General features: G+C 38.7%; 1 protein-coding gene and 1 long non-coding RNA gene across 3 annotated transcripts in view; both read left to right on the forward strand.

Moving 5' to 3' along the window:
- LOC120545901 overlaps positions 1–17,288 on the forward strand; it is a 52,775-nt gene that overhangs the window by 10,678 nt on the left and 24,809 nt on the right. The gene's annotated exons all lie outside the window — the stretch shown is intronic.
- Positions 8,575–16,353, forward strand: aadac (arylacetamide deacetylase). Its single transcript, XM_039780519.1, has 5 exons — positions 8,575–9,053; positions 10,214–10,442; positions 11,001–11,070; positions 12,601–12,772; positions 14,968–16,353. Exons 1-5 carry the CDS (start codon positions 8,913–8,915, stop codon positions 15,586–15,588), a joined length of 1,233 nt encoding a protein of 410 aa, XP_039636453.1. The 5' UTR covers positions 8,575–8,912; the 3' UTR covers positions 15,589–16,353.

A 17,288-nucleotide genomic window follows, 5' to 3' on the forward strand; every position in this document is an offset into this window, starting at 1 on the left:
CCCACAAGCATGATTAGAGCTTTTTTGTATACAGTTCATTGCTACTACAAAATTAAACTGTAATGCTGATTTAGTGCTGACTCTTTGGAAAATTCCCAACTTTTACTGCTAAAATATTGTCTGTGTATTAGGGACCAAGTAATTAAATCATCCTTCCACAGTCAAAGGGCCGTCAAAATCTAACATGTGGCTCACTGATCTCAGTCAGAGCCAGAAGCTCTTCCAGTTTCTCGGTGTCCTCAGTGCTGGCCAAGTTTTCTGTCACAGGAACACATCTGAGTGCTTTACAAGTCTTACTATCACCCGTCCAGAAACCTCTGAATTTAAAAGGCACAGAAGTCTAAAGCAGCAAGAGATGAATCAGCCGGTTATCCTCTATGACCTTATTTCTTACTGGACAAAAACAGTATCTGTCTCTTCACATTGTTCAACTGTGTGAATACTGTGTGCTACAAAAGACAGAAATGAACAGCAAAGGGTAAGGCAAAACCTCCACTTTGACTTATTAGGCAATTTAGATTATGGAAACTGACAATATTATACAGCTTTTGACCTACCTCAAGACTTGCGTAGTAGATTAAAGAGGAAAAATAACTGAAACAAGAAAAGAAAAACAACACGCAAGTTTGAGAGCAGCCAGGAACCAGTAGTCTCGTCAGAGCAGTCTCAGTGGTATCTGTTAAACCTGCATGGAGGTTGCATTATGTTTTGGCTTGAAATATTGGAGATCCTTAAACTTAAGGGATCCACTGCTGTGGAGATGAAAGATTACAAGCAACCACACAATATACATACTGTTAATAATAATACTTTTATTTATGAAGCGCTTTTCAAATCAAGTTAGAAAGTTCTACACATAAAAATGAAAAACCCAATAAGTAAACAGTTAATACAATATTATATAACAAAACAAAAGACAATAAAAAATGGCCAGGAATAACCTCCCAGGTTTATTGAGATTTGGTTGTGTGAGGCATTAGAAGAGTGCGTTGCAGTAATCGAACTGGGATTGAATGAATGCAAATTTCGAAGTTCTTGGCATATAAACATGACCTGAGTTTTGAAGTAGGAGAAAAAGTGCAAATCCTATTGGATCCACAACAATTTAAGAAATGATCTATCTATCTATCTATCTATCTATCTATCTATCTATCTATCTATCTATCTATCTATCTATCTATCTATCTATCTATCTATCTATCTATCTATCTATCTATCTATCTATATCTTTTGTTAAAGTTCATGAAATGGAGAGCTACAGTATAGCAAACACTGAACTAAAGATTCTTCATTTTGTCTGGATGTGATTCGTTGTTGGAAAGGATGGAAAGCGTGTTATGGGGTTGAATATGTCCAGTTTTTCTTTCCATACCGTGAGCAGAGAAGGATGGTAACTTGTCTCAAGGGAGTGATTGTCTAAATCACTGTGATCTGTGACCTCCTCTGTTAAGGCTTGTATGAGCTAGCCAACTCAGCCAAGCCATTGGAGAGCCTGGGGCGGTGCTATAGCAATTTCTTTTGTTTTTAGGTGTACTATTCTGGCTGGAAAACCTGGACCTATACAATTACACTAGGCTTGTTTTTGTATAGTATATACAGTAAACGGCACTCTGCTTATATTATGGTCAATTTTGTAAAACGTTTTATTGAAAGAAAATGAAAATTACCTGACAATGGGAGCAAAATTAACAAGCTTAGGAGTGACTGCGCCATCAATACAGTTGTGTTACACATGTAGGTGTGTCTGATTCCATTAGTCTCAGCTCTCTAGTATCATGACTCTGGTTTTTCCATCTGCTCATCTCAGACAGAGAACCCGACTGTGTCCAGCTACTGAGTAGGAAGCACGATTTTAAACTAAACATTTAAAGGTGAATCAGAAGTGTCAAGAGGGAAATGTTTATGCTACATGGTATGGTATAGTCATTACTGGTGACCAGTCTGTGTGTCACTGCATCTTTCCTGCACATCTCCTCCATCGCTCACACCATGCTTCATGTGTTTTTCAGGATTCATTTGGGACCAATTCATGTTGTACTTTTTAGCTTCTGTATTTTTTTCAAATGTGTGTGATTTTTCATTTTAAATCTGTCAAAGAAGATTACTAACATGTTATCTAAGTTTGGTCATCTCTGGGACAACAATGCAATGCATGTGGTATACAGTGGACACCTGGGAGTTAAAAACGAGAATTAATTTGCAAAAAGAGATGAAGACCATTCGAAAAATGAATAAACCAACACCAGTATGATTGAGTTTCTCTCAAGTGCACAATATAAAAACATAAAAAAATGATTCAATCAATTAAAAATGGAGATTAGCAACAGTTATATGGGAGATCTTCAGATTGTTTTTATGCTTCAGTAAAGCTGAGCACATGAGCCGTGTGTACCACACACAACTGCTCACAGTATATTTTGTTGGTGTGCGGATGTGTGTTGCATACGCCACAGTATTTGACACACCTTTGACCTTTCACCTCTAGGTGTCAGCAAAGCAAAACACCCTGCAACCTTAGGGACCTTTTGTTAAGCTCCTTGTTACAGAGGGAAGCTACAGACCAGGACGTCTGGATGACTTGGTGTGTGTATCAAATAGAAAACTATCCAAACTCACCCTCATGCTGTCTGTCAGACTCTGCTGAAAATTGCCATGAAGGATGATGGATATTACAGTGGCTACATTATTTTTCCCTGTTGGGGTATATGTATTGTGAGTCTCATTGAGCCTAACATTTTATGTAGATTATATAATTCTGGGAATTAGATACTGGAGACACAGTAATTGGGTATAGAGAGATTATATGATATGACTGGTCCGGCCACTGGGTGGCCTTGTTTGCTCAGCATGCATCTCTATTGGGGGCTCTATAGCACTGAAGGGAGGAAAGCAACTGTTTTAAATCAATTGAGTTATTTTAAACAAATGTGCAGCCTTGAGGCTGGATACTGTATGTAGTTTTTGGACATATTTCATGCAAAAATGGTGGGTTAAAATGTTAAATAATGCACTCTATAGGCAAAAACAGTGAACATGCCCCATTCAGTGTGCATGGCTTAAGTGCCAACTAGTTATTCCTCTTCTGACCCGTTGAGTAGTACGAAGAAGCAGATAAAAGCATTTCAAATGAGTCTGCATATATATTGTCACTCATTTGGTGGTTTGCATGCGTCATGTTTCTCTCGGTGTTGAGACATTTTTCATCATCCTAGGCTTATATTCCCCCTGTGGAGAATTTAAAAAAATGAATTATCATTCATCTTAAGCATGGTTATTGTTGTCAGGTCCTAACATTTTGGAGAATCAGGCTTATGGCCTGACAACCGCAATATGTTGGAAAGTAGACGCATGGAAGTCTTGTAGCAGTTGATCTAGGTCATACCACCATCTGCTGGAAAGAAAAGCTCAACAACTATAGATGGACTGATTGAATCCAAATTTACTTGAAGGGAACATACTTAAACGTTATTAGCAATGTTCCACAACAGTTGTTATTTGTATTTTCCTATTAGGTAACAAATGGTGTTTCAGAAACCGGCATATAGTTTTAGTACGCCCTACTGTTCCTATAAAATGGTGTACTGTGTTGAATTTTATAAGATTTAATTCTCTTGATTCTTTTGAATCTATTTTTGTATAAAAAACACACACACGAATAATATTGTGACATGCAATAGTCTTTACATTATAAAATTAGTGTAGGTGTGGTAATGATAGTCTCTCCCAATCAATGGACTCCTGTTGAAGAATGGCATTATAATTTTAACCAAATATTACATTTTGGAATATAATATATTTTTTGTATTAATACAGCACTTTTACAAGCACAGAGCCATGCTTCAGGTTGTTCTGAGAGGGTTGATCAATGGCAGAGTATTAGTTTTAAAACACTTAAAACAATGAAACGACACATTTATGACACAGAATAGAGTAAAATGTAAAGAATACATTCAGATAAATCAGCGGTGGAATGTAAGTAAGTACATTTAATAAAGTACTGTACCAAGTCCAGTTTTGAGGTACTTATACTTTACTTTAGTATTTCCATTTTATGCAACTTTATACTTTTACTCCACTGCATTTCAGAAGGAAATGTGCTTTTCACTGCACTGCATTATTTGACACTTATAGTTACTTATAGTTACATAATGCACTACTAATCTACCAAGTAGCATACATAGTATATTAAAGTATTTTAAACTGTCTCCACATCGATGAACTACATTAGTTAAAATAGAATAATATAAAATTATATAAAACTGTTTTAGAGCTGAGGCGCTAGTACAACTATAAAATAGATACAACCAGAAGGAAAACATTTAATGAATTTTGCACAATTGCAAGATAATCTTTTAGGCAGGTGGACAAGGCTTTACGGGGATCAAGGCATGATGACATAGAATTATGTATAAATCTCTCACCGTTACCAAAAGACAAAATGAACGTGGATTTTAGCCACGCTAGTAGCTCAGATCTATGGATGACGATGTTGGTCGGCCCACCACTTCCAGACTGAAATAAGCCTACTGACTGACTTTGAGCTGAATGTCTCTGCAACTACTGGGTAAATGTTCATGTACTTTGGTTCACATATCCACTGTCATTGTTAACATGCTGATGCTAGCCTTTACCATAAAAGCACTGCTGTGTTTAATTAAATTAATTGTGATTAAACATCCCCAAATCATTTTCTGTTTCTCAATAAGCCATAATCAAATATAGCCCTATACCATGTTTATTTTACCAATACTTTAAATGTAAATGTGTTTTCAATGTGTTACCAAGTCCAAATGCCTTCTTTTTGTCTGGTGATTACATAAGAAATTCACGATTATTACACAAGACATTCACGTGGAATGGGGTGAGAGGCCAACATTCCTTATAACAAAAGTGTCACATAGGCGACTACTGATAAAGAGCTTATCCACGGCTGTGTCCTACACTCAGTCCCATGATCACGATGACGCACTGTGTGGAAATAATAAACCTCAAGATCCTTAATGCTGCTTTGGTTACTAGTCACGTAGGGAAGATCTGCTGAAGAAGTATGATGAAAACATTAAAAGTGAAACATTTCAAGTCAATTCAAAGGGAAGTGAAAATTGCAAGTGATTGTGTCTACTCTAGTGGGGCCACAAGTTCAAAAGTTCTTTAATAATGCAAATCTTTATTTTTTCCTGCACTCTAACTGTTCAACCACTGATGCGAAAAAACATTATTAGGCCTTTTTGTGCATTGTCTGTGAAGGTTTCCACTAAGCGATTTAATGCGTTAGCTTAGACGTTCAAGAATTGTTTGTTATGGCATACAATAATTACCTTTTACGTTGAATCCATTACTTTAGATATTTTGTTATATATTAATAATTTATATAAATCTGTTATGCCAAATGGCATTTGTGGTGTTTTTTGTTATCTGTTGGCAATTTAAAGGATAGGGCTGATTCTATTCTATATTTGTGTTGCTTATTGTTAGCAAATCTCATGAAAAGGCCAACACCAAGAATGTTTGTCACATACTGGCACTTAGCCCCAAGTGAATTTATTATCTCTGAGGACGTACATCCTTTGTGACAAATGGGTCACAAATATATAGGTTCATTTTCCTAATACAACTGGGCCCTGTAGTTTGTAGCAGCATCTCAAACAAGAGTAAACAACATTCATTAACGACTATTTTCAGCCATGAAAATAGACTTTTGGGAGCCCTAAGCAGGATTTGGACCCACCCCCCTCATTGTAATGTGTTGCCACTTCAAATGGCACTGAACCAACTTGTGTATTGTACATAAATATTAGTTTAAGCACACCTAATGTACAAATAAGCATGTAAAGACTAAAGTGAGACTGATTAGCAGCAACTGTCTTTAAATACACTACAATACTGTATTTGACTTTTACCCCCTAACCCTATAAATTGTCCTTCTCAGGGCATTCTGCTTGATCTGGTTAAAGTTTGATGCATATTTTGGTGTTATGTTCTAATTGGAGAGGCGTAAGTTTCACCTGTCTTCATGTGTACGGTAAGACGTCCGAATGTAGAAAGTATATGACACAACCAAAAAGATATGATGCACAGCCTGAACTGAGAATTGAGTGCCTTCAAATGCCTCTCATCACACAGCCAGTCTACTTTGCCTCAGCAAGGGCTCTGCAAATTAAAAAGTAACAAAGTTTGCTCTCATACTAATTATTGGCTGTGGAGGTCTGTATTGAGTTCCTTAATTATAAGAATTTGATGTGCCTCTGTAGATGTGTTCAAGCCAAGAATGTGCACGCACAAAGGAATGAAACATGGCCAAGCACTCACAACTTAACGCATGAACACACATTCACACACATTCACACACATTCACACACATTCAAACACATTCACATGCAGTCACACACATTACACAGTACTAAAACTCCTTGTTTGAGTCTTCAGAAATGTTCACATCTGCTTGAGCTACCCCCACACACAGCAGGGTGCTGGGCGGCCATGTGGCATAGCACTGCACAGCATGCCTCTACCCAGATAAAGACAATATCTTCACCCACGCACCCTCTGACACCCGTTCTCCCTAACTGACAAAAGGCAAAGCGTGAACAGGGCTCCATGAAACATTTACTACCCCACTGAGGTGGTCTCCCTTAGAAGCTGAGTGGAGGCCCATCTTTGGAGGAGAGAAAGTAGGGAGGGAATTCCAGGGAGAACCCCAGAGTGTCTGAAGTGAATTTTGTATTCCGAGAAGATATTTAGTATGCTACCGTTCAGCAGTGATCGGTCTCACAAAGGCTTTCACCATGCCTCTGTCACACACTGGATCCTGCAGATTGCATCTTGATAGAGTTTGATGGCTGATGGAAGGAGACACTTGCCTGCTCCTAAATACCAACCAATTACCAATTCCAACTTGACTGAGAGAAAATTTGAAAGGATCATGACACCAAGGTTCACACAAAGTCACGTGGAGGCATTTGGTTCAGGTTTCTGAGAAGTCTGAAGATAAATCAAACTAATGTCCCGCACAGCCTATTAATCTAACTGATTTTCAAACCAGGGAATGTCAAAGGGCACTAAAAGAGACTTTATCTTGAGCTTAACCCATGCCTCATCACAAGGAGTCTCTTTTCCTTTTAGTCAATCAAATGTTAAGGGTAGGCCTATAATTCCTTAATTTCATTAAAATAAAGGCGATCAGGATTAAAGGAGAGATGTATGTTGCTGGTGCTACAATCCGCTTTTTGCAGTATAGTGCAATGACGAGAAGGAGCTGCTATAATTGATAAGGCTTTCACAATGATCACTGAGGCAAATTAGTATGGAAATGGTCTATAAGGTTGTTATATAATACATTTCATATAGGTTTTATTGTATTCTGGTGTCCAGGCCTGCTGCTTTCCCATCATGCTGATATTGGATTTGCTTGCATGTAGTTAGGTTACTATTGTATTGAGGTGTGAGAAAGGTGAATATACTGTTGCAGATATTTATAAAGTGTGGCATTTCTATTGCATAATTCCCCCCATGGAACAGTCAGCTACTTGCAATATTTATTTATGTACATCTATTTAGAAAAATACATTAAGAATGTACACTATGCTGACTTATCATAGACTGCTATCATATTTAATATGCCAAATGTGGCTTTACTTTAATGTATAATAGTAATCCACACCGAGGGCTGTTGTGAGGTGCTGATCACTGAAAGTAGACTTGAAAGTAAGAAAAAAAGTGTTGCACACTCTGGCTCCATATGCATTTCTCTATTTATTCTGACGACGACGATCCCTTTTAATGTAACATTAATCCTGTATCATACTTCATGCGTCTAGATGGGTCTGTTCTTGCATCAGAGAAACAGGCTGGAATAGAGACAGACTGCCAATGTAAAGGGCCTGACTCAAAGACACACCTGTGTGGACCTGTTTCCCACACAAATGTGATTTCTTTTATTTCTTTTATTATTTTTGTTGTTGTGGCCTACCTCTGCATGAAGACATGGGCATAAAACTGACATTCAACGACATGACAATATTGTGCTATAGTATATGTACTGTAATATTCTGTTCATTTCTTGAGGGTCCTTTAGAAACGGGAGCTCATGAGAGAGTCATATTGCTCTGGCAGTCAGTCCTGCCAGGAAACGCGACATCTTATCTGCCTCTGTCACCAATAATATAATTAGCTAAAGCTGCCTTGCAACCATTGCTGTTCAGCTGCACTGCAGTCACTTTTATACCCCAAGGTTATGTGCCACACCGCTACTGTGACCGAATGTCCCGAATTTATAGGCTACCCAAGTACCCACGATTGGCTGTAATATTAACAGTCTATGTGTTTAGCACAAGCTTGGGTGTCTCGTGGAGCGCACAGCTGACACTTTGGTGCATCAACATGGATCTGGAGTGACTTCCCCTTAAGAAAATCACGGCAAACCTAATATATATATATTTTTTTTAAAAATGTATTTTATGTTGAAACGTTGGTTCGTACAAAGGGCCACCGTTGTTTCAGAATCTATGGGTTTTTTTAAGCATCAGTTGCACGTTGGCACGAACTTCACTCGGGCGTTCTGTGTAAGCTGTGCACGCTGAGGAGGCACCTGAAGAATTTGCAGTGTGGGCCAAGGTGGGACGGTCCTACACAGGGTGCGCGCTCCTGTCTCCATATCACTGACACTAAAAGTAATTCTCCGGCTCCACGAGACGGACATGCGTTGCGTGCGCACGAGCAGGGAAGAAAAGCTCCGAACATGCACGCCGATAACCATCAAATGACACCAAACACGTGCTGTCATATTTAGCTGGTCTGGATCCAAAATTAATTCCGAGCGTAAGCTTTCTCGCCCACCGGAGTGACTTGCTACAGCTAACAGCCTGTTTTGTTTTTGTACCCTGCAGTCAGTTGCTGGGGACGCTCGTTGTAAAATGAGGTTTGGAAGCATCATTTTATTCGTCGCTCTCTGCTCTTTTACCGCTTATTATATTTATGAGCCAATTCCTGAGGAGATAGACGAGAGATGGAAACTCATGCTGACCAACTCTTTCTTCAGAAGTCTCAGCAACCTGGTAAGGGAAAAAAAAAAATGTATTCTTGTAGGCTACCTTGACATTAGGTCTGCTGGTACTGATGATTCCTTTAAAAATAAATCCCTTTTAGAATAGGCTATCTAGCACTTTGGGTGAACGAACACGTACTTGTTATTTCAGTTTAATACAGGATTAATTAATGTAGCCATATATCAAATAACAAAACATGCTAAGTTGTCTTAGGGAAAGTGGCAGGTTAAACGTGTATTGTATTTTGCTGATGTGGATATACATGCTTGTTATATCAGATTATGTCAGATGCTAATCCACTGTTGTATAGGCCTGCTCACCTGTTCTAATATTAGATCCTATTAAGGAAACTCCAATCTATTTATGACCATCAGGCATCTGCTAGCCCATTGTGGTGTGACTAAAACGACCCTTAATTGGTTTAAACACCAGGTAATGTATACATGGCTATAACATTAGTATAAACATGAGTAGTGGCTTTGTTTTTGCCACTACACCTTGGACACTATTACAAGACCAATATACTTAGTCAATTCAACACCTTGAAAGGTGTTGCAGTAGTATGAGTTTAACATATTTGTCACGAAATGCAAGTGCAGGCTACTGCCTTTAACGCAACAGGACATATTTGTGATAGGAAGAATAGTGTTCGGACTCATTATTTCTGATGGATTCAATACCATTTCAGCATGAAACAAAGTATTGTATTAAGTAAGATATTAAAATTTTGTATTGTTGATTGTATGCATGTAGAGCTTGGAGTGGATGACTCTGATGATTTTGTTGTGGCGACAGTAGAAGAGCATCAGCTGATTAGCCTCATGCCTCATCATCAAACACAATAGAGTGCGAGTCATGCTTTTATAACTTATCATTTAGTTATGACTTCCTAAAATAAATAACTAGGGGGCTGTTGACATTACCATGCAACATTCAGTGTCCCTCTCTCCCTCTGTAATACTGCATAGCCACATAGTTTAGCATCTTAACCCTTTCTGTTTAGAATATTATAAGCTTTGGTCAAGGTGATTGTTTACATAGGATAAGCAGCCTGCAGTAGCTTAACTGAACAGTATGTACAGTATGAGACGTAATACTCATGGCTCAATTCTCTAATGTGTGTGTGTGTGTCTCTCTCTCATATTCTGTCGCTTTGCTTCCCTTTCCAGGCAGACCTCAGTGAATTACTGGGGCTGAAGGACTACATGGGGGTGATGTACTTCATCACTCTGGCTGAAAAGGTAGTGCCTGTTTCTGACGAGCATGTCAAGGTGACCGAAGAGAAATTTGATGGAGTGGAGGTGGTGCTGTACCAGCCTAAGCAGAGGGGCGGTGAAACTGAGCTCAGGAGAGCTGTCATATACCTGCACGGTGGAGGATGGTGTCTGGGTAGTTCCCGTAAGTTGATAGGCTGGCCTGTCTTCTTCTTTACCGCACAGAATTATGACTTTTAAGGATGGATAGAAAGATGGATGGATGTATGGGTGATGTGTTCTTCACACAGTAATTCTACTAGTTTTAATGAGAAAAGTACTCTGAAATGGATGTGACAAATTACAGCTTTGTATAGACTCCCTGTGTCAGTTATTATGACAGGATCATAAATAATTATATAAAATTAAACTATCAAACACAAGCCACAAAGCTTTCACAGTTTCCTGAGTAAGGATCACACCGTCTGCTGGAGCGGGGGGAACCTCAGAGGGTGGTTACACTTGCTACTCCAAAATGTAAATTTACACATGACATGCTGTTTGACACATCTCATGCTGTTGTTGCAATCTGTTGAACGGCTATAACAATTGCAGTAACACAGATCTTGTCAGGAAGTACCGCTATATTAGATGGCAGGTTCATCTCTGTTACTGCAATGTTACCTTGGATGTCAATACTTATGGTGGTTTGTGTTGCTTTAGACTCTCTGTTCTGATCTGTCTGTCTTCTCTGTCTATGCAGGGATGAGTCCATATGATCTACTGGCCAGAACAATTGTCACTAAGCTAGATGCAGTTGTTCTTTCTGTTGAGTAAGTATTTCATATTTTATTGCCAGTTATATGCAGCTATTGTAATATACTGCACAAACTGCTGTTTCATTTGTATTATTCATAGTTAAGTCCTGCTATTCCCCCAACTCTTTCTCTCAGCCACTCACACAATTTTCTGTTGTCATATGTGCCTGTCCTCCCTCCATTAGTCACAGGCTAGATGGAAGTGAGGATGCAGTAGAGTGAAGCTAACAGGTTTTCATTTGGGTCTCACCAGGCTTTTCCCTGTCACAGCTACACTCACTCTTGTTCTTTGGCACTTCCGGCCCTAACTCTGTCTCTCAGTACTGTACCTTTCTTTTGCCAATACCCTCTCGCTATCATCTAATTCACAATACTCAGTTTTTCAGCTTTGTCAATCAACAGTTATGTGAAATACCAGTACTCCATCACCAAGTCATACTTTCATTTTAGTGTGTATTACGAGGTTGTGCTTGATGACATACTGTACATGATTTGACAGTGGGAGGTAGAGTGGATCCATGTATTGGAGGCTGGTGTGTGGGGGTACTGCCTTATCTGCCTCATCTGAATTCCTCTGTGCAATTTTTAAGGGTTCAGTGAGTAATTCCAGCATTTGACAATCTCAAAGTCAGTCATGTGCAACATTTGGTTCATAGATTAAAACAAAAACAGTTTAGAACATGCAATTTATTTCAATAATATAGGTGCAGTTTGCAGTTGTTTTGAGGCATTTCTTTGACATTTATAACCGTTAAGATGCTTGTGGTTTACTATAGCTCATTGTGGTGTGGTGAAAATGACTTCTTAAAACACAATTAGTAATGCATACCTGGTTGTAATGTTAGTGTAAACATTAGTAGTGGCTCAAGACAGTCCATACATTAAAAAGGTTTTGCAATTTCATCAATTGTTTTTTTGATTGAATATTACAAAACATTGCTTACATGAAACTGAAACTTATTTTGTTAGCCATTTATCAGTGTAGTTTGATTACAGGTTTACATTTCCAGAGAATATTTTTAAGAGAAAGTTATGTGTCATTTTTTTACCACCTTTTTGATTTTAAATATAGTATCTTTTATATACTTGGAAGATACATAGATTTGTATCAGAAGATGATTTTTAATACAACTGCAAATATATAACAATTAGTCATTTGGCTAGATCTGGCAGATTTACACAAATAACAGATTGATATCAATGAATCTGTATTGTGATAAATTGTCAATTTGTACATTTTCTCTAATAAATTTAGTAATTTACCCTGTGCAGAGGTTGCTAAATAAGTAAATTGCAAATGTAGTGAGATAACACTGACCAATACTTTTATAATTTACAGCCTAGATGAGCATCTTTCTGTTGCTTAAACTTTTATAGACCTATTTTCTTCTCCCAAACATGTAAATGCGTTTAAACTAATTTAAGAAAAAAAACATGGGCAATTTCCCTTAATCTGATGATCTGGTTATCCCCTTAAAAATGTTTTCATTTGTATTTACCGTGGCTCAAAATGTAGCTTTAATCTGCACCTTTCTGCTTCTTCAGGTACCGACTTGCCCCGGCTCACCACTTCCCTGTCCCATATGAGGATGTTTACCATGTGGTTAAACACTTCCTCCAGAAGGGGGTGCTGGCCCGGTACTCTGTGGACCCAGGACGCATTGCTGTGTCTGGGGATAGTGCTGGGGGCAACCTGGCAGCTGCAGTCTCCCAGCAGGTAGTGAATCTGTTTTTGTCTTTCTAGTGTTAGCTTTATTATTTTTGGTTTACATGTGGAAAAAGAACAGTATGAAGAGGTGACCTGAGGCAAGGTTAATCAGCTAGTTTATGATAAACAGTATTGTATTACCCTAAGCCAAAAGAACATGCTCTCTGTGTTGGGTCTGAGGTGACCAATAGTGACCTACTATATCATAGCCTATCGTGGAGGACTTTGTTTTAACTATTCAGCAGGAAATTACGTTAATTTTAAGCAAATTTCTCTGATTCATGATAAGTAGTACGCTTTAATAGTTGTTTATACTGTATGAGTGCCATAACATAACATTGAGGCCACTCTTCATAACATCAATGAACATGGGGAGCTGGGTATTTCAAATTACAGAAGGAGGTCTTACAGGAGGGAGTTTTCAAGTTAGTAGGATAAAAAAAACAATAAATATTTGTATCACCAGGTTGACCTTGCTTCTGTGGGAGAGCAGTGCTTGGCAGCCAACTGGGGCGCCACCGTAATAAGTTGCTTCAGTTTAGTCTTGTGAAGGTTTTAATGTTATCCTAACCTAATTTTGGCCAAGAAAAAGCAAAGGCTGAGTTTACTTGATTTCACAAATTTGTTATTTTTGCTTCTAAGTTTCATACTATGTGGAATATGTTTAGATAATGTACTCACCTGCTCATCAAGTCAAGTATAAAGCCAGAAGGAATGGTTGTATAACCTAACGTTAACACTTTTCCCCCGCTGCAAAAAAATGCTAGCTGAAACACTGAAGATGTTTACGCGTATCTTTGCAGAAGCATAATTCTAGCTCTATTCTACCTAGATTACCTCAATCTGATGGCTCATTCAAGGTGATGGGCCTTGTCGCACACAGTCCAGGTGACACAGCACCTACACTACACAGTAACACTGTAGGGGGGTTGAAACCAGATGCACTACCTCTTTGACCCTAAAGATCACTGTTTAAGGCCATGGAGAACATCTGGTGTTGCACCATTGAGAGTAGCTGACATTAATTGCTTCACTTTCCAGGCGTACACGATCCTGGAGCAGACATGATGTCTCTGGGCACTCTTAGTAGACATTTGGTGACAACACTGACATCAGGAGTCAGATGTCAGGCTGGTAGATAGGGATTTGTTTGCTTCAAAGCAAAAACTTAGTTCACTCACTGGCTCACACTGCCTTTAGGGTGACCCCATGATCCACTCTCATGGGACATGGCTGTCGCCCAGAAAAGTTTCTGTACGCCTTTCCCCCTCTTTGTCATATTTCCCAAAAAGGGATTTTTTGCAGTACCTTCTTACCTAAACACAGGTCATGTTCTTCCCTTCTACATTTTGTTTTATTTTTGACCAGACAATCAGGAAAGATGCTTATATAAGTATTTTTCTCGAACAAGCCTATTGCAAGCAGATCACAGAATCAATATGGCGGCTGGCTAGTAATAAACAATATTGTCTTACAGTTAAACGGTAAGCTAAAATATGTTTCTAAAAACATTTTAGGCTAGAAATGGGCAAGGCAGTAATATAATCTTGGAATATATTTGATCAGTGTTGCCTAGTTTTACCATTAAATCAGAGTTTTTTCATCCTCCGTTTTCGCAATAAAGGAAACCGTATGGCGCCCTCTTCCTTTCCCAAACTGTAGTATTTCCGCCAAACACTGCACTAGAATATATTTCTGCAAACATTTTATAGTGAGAAGTAGGCAACACAATAACAGTCTTGGGTTATATTTGATCAGTACTGTCTAGCACTGTTTGTTCTGAGATTGAGAAAGAAACGGGTGGCTGTCTCTCGATCTGCTTCTATACTCTTTGTGTCCGTATGCGAAAGTACAATCTGTAGTTCGAGCAACAGCCCTAGTGAGTAGGGAGATCTGGGTAAGATGTAGGGAAGTATCCATTTAAGATGTTTTTTGGGTTGGTTGAGCAAGTTATGTTTTAGAGGACAGCTGTACTGTTTCTCCAATCTAGTTCTTACTACATCCATGAGTTACGTTTTCAACAGCTTAGTGAAGAGACAAACACAGAACTGGGAGTGATGCAATTCTTCCTGTAAATAACCATGACTAATACATGTGATTAGATAATGCTGTTTTATTTCTCAATACTTTCAGCACATATTTCATCGGATTGAGAAATACTTTTTTTTGAATACATGCCAATCTTTTTCTGTCTCTCTTCACAGTTGCAAAGAGAGCCTGGACAGCAGGCTCAGTTAAAGGCCCAAGCACTCATCTACCCTGTACTGCAGGCTTTGGATCTTAACACGCCTTCCTATCAGCAAAATCAGGACATGCCCATTCTGCCCCGCACCCTCATGGTGCGTTTCTGGAGTGAGTACTTTACCAGCGACAAGGCCCTCTTCAGAGCCATGATGGCCAACACCCACAACAACCCTGAGTCTTCCCGCCTGCTGAAGTTTGTCAACTGGAGCGCATTTCTGCCAGAAACCTATCATAGAAAATACAACTATAGTGCTCCTGCTGTTGTGCAGGGAGTCGGAGGGGAGGCAATTGGGATGGATGTACCATCTATTGCTGACCCGAGGGCATCACCCCTGCTGGTTCCAGACTCTGCCTTGCGCTCTCTGCCCAAGGCCTACGTTCTGACATGTGAGTATGATGTTCTTCGAGATGATGGGATCATGTATGTTACACGGCTCCGTGCTGCTGGTGTTGAGGTGACACATGAACACTATGACACAGGATTTCATGGAGGACTGATGTTCACTGTGTGGCCAACTGACTTCCTGATTGCACGTCGCATGACCGACAACTATATCAAATGGCTTGAGGAAAACTTGTAAAAACCTCTTGACTATCAATATTCATTCCAGCTTTTCAACACAATGCACCAGTGTTTGCTTAGGTGCAACTTGTTCCCATCTGGTGTTCAAGTTCTTGTTGTTTATTTAAATCTTTTTGTTTCATCATGCTATTTCTCTGTAAATATATTGAGTAATATATCAACTTCTTCTGTTTTGCCACTCATGGATTTTACCTCATTAGATACCAATAAGAAACAGGATTTTGAAAGAATAGTTAAATAAAAGTAGCTGGCTAGCTGACCTTTGGTGGTGCTGTTCATTGTATCCCATCACAGGACCTTCTACCTGATCTTATATCCATTGCATGAGAATCAATACTTTAAATTAGCAATGCATGCCACCAAAGAAATCTGAGCTATCCCATCTGGGATTTTAAGAAGTATTGGCAAAGGAGGAAAGGATTTTCACAACAGCAACACTTTAAGAACTTCAAAACTTATGTTCAGTTTGCAGCTAATACTGAAACCTAAGATTGTTTAGATGTGTTTGCAAAACTATAACTGTTGCATAATGGTTGCTGACATTGCATTAAAGATTTGTTGATGTAACACTGTTTTCCGAGAACTAGCCCTTAGTTGTGTAATCCATAAAAATGTGGTACACAGGCAGAGGCTTCTTGGTATTGTAAATTATTTAAATTGCAGAGTGAATGGTATCTTCATCAGCACAACATCTAAGTTCAATTTCCACATACTTTACGGAGTAAAAAAAAAAATATTATCTGGAGTCTTATTTGCATTACAATGGCTACAGACAATGGAATTTGATGAGCCACATTCCACACAGAATATTGGTATTTATCAGTAAAGTTCATGCTGTAACAAGTATCTCACAAAAGTGAGTACACCCCTCACATTTTTGTAAATATTTCATTATATCTTTTAATGGGACAACACTGAAGAAATTACACTTTGCTACAATGCAAAGTATTAAGTGTACAGCTTGTATAACTGTGTAAATGTGCTGTCCCCTCAAAATAACTCAACACATTTTTAAAGGCCAGTTATTTCATGGATCCAGGATACTATGCATCCTGGATCCATGAAATAACTGGCCTTTAAAAATAAAAATCTGCCTGCCTCTATGGGAATTTAACATAGGAGTGTACTCACTTTTGTTGCCAGCAGATTAGACATTAATGGCTGTGTGTTGAGTTATTTTGAGGGGACAGCACATTTACACTGTTATACAAGCTGTACACGTACTACTTTACATTGTAGCAAAGTGTAATTGCTTCAGTTTTGTCCCATTAAAAGATATAATGAAATATTTACAAAAATGTGAGGGGTGTACTCACTTTTTTGAGATACTGTACCTCCAAACATTCTTCACACCTTGCGTACACACATGATTGTGATTGAGCTGAGCAGGGTGTGTTGTAGCAATACGGCAAAAAGAGAGATAATGTCCAAGAGGAAATTTGGTCAAAGTTGTATTTGGAAGCTTAATATTTACAACGCATCACAAGTCTTAAGTGAATTCCCTATAATAAAATGGATAAAGGTACATGTGTGTACTGTTAGTACCTGGCTTAAACCTTGGTTAAAACGCTTAAAGCTAAACTGTCTAAAATGTGGCTGTATTTCACTCGAAAGGATTCCAACACACTGATATGCAACCGTATGCAGCTAAAAACCGTGTATTCCAGCTGCACTTGTAGACACCATGACCACTTCCGC

This window comes from Perca fluviatilis, chromosome 2, assembly GCF_010015445.1.
Source record: "Perca fluviatilis chromosome 2, GENO_Pfluv_1.0, whole genome shotgun sequence".
In the NCBI taxonomy this organism is placed as follows: domain Eukaryota; kingdom Metazoa; phylum Chordata; class Actinopteri; order Perciformes; family Percidae; genus Perca; species Perca fluviatilis.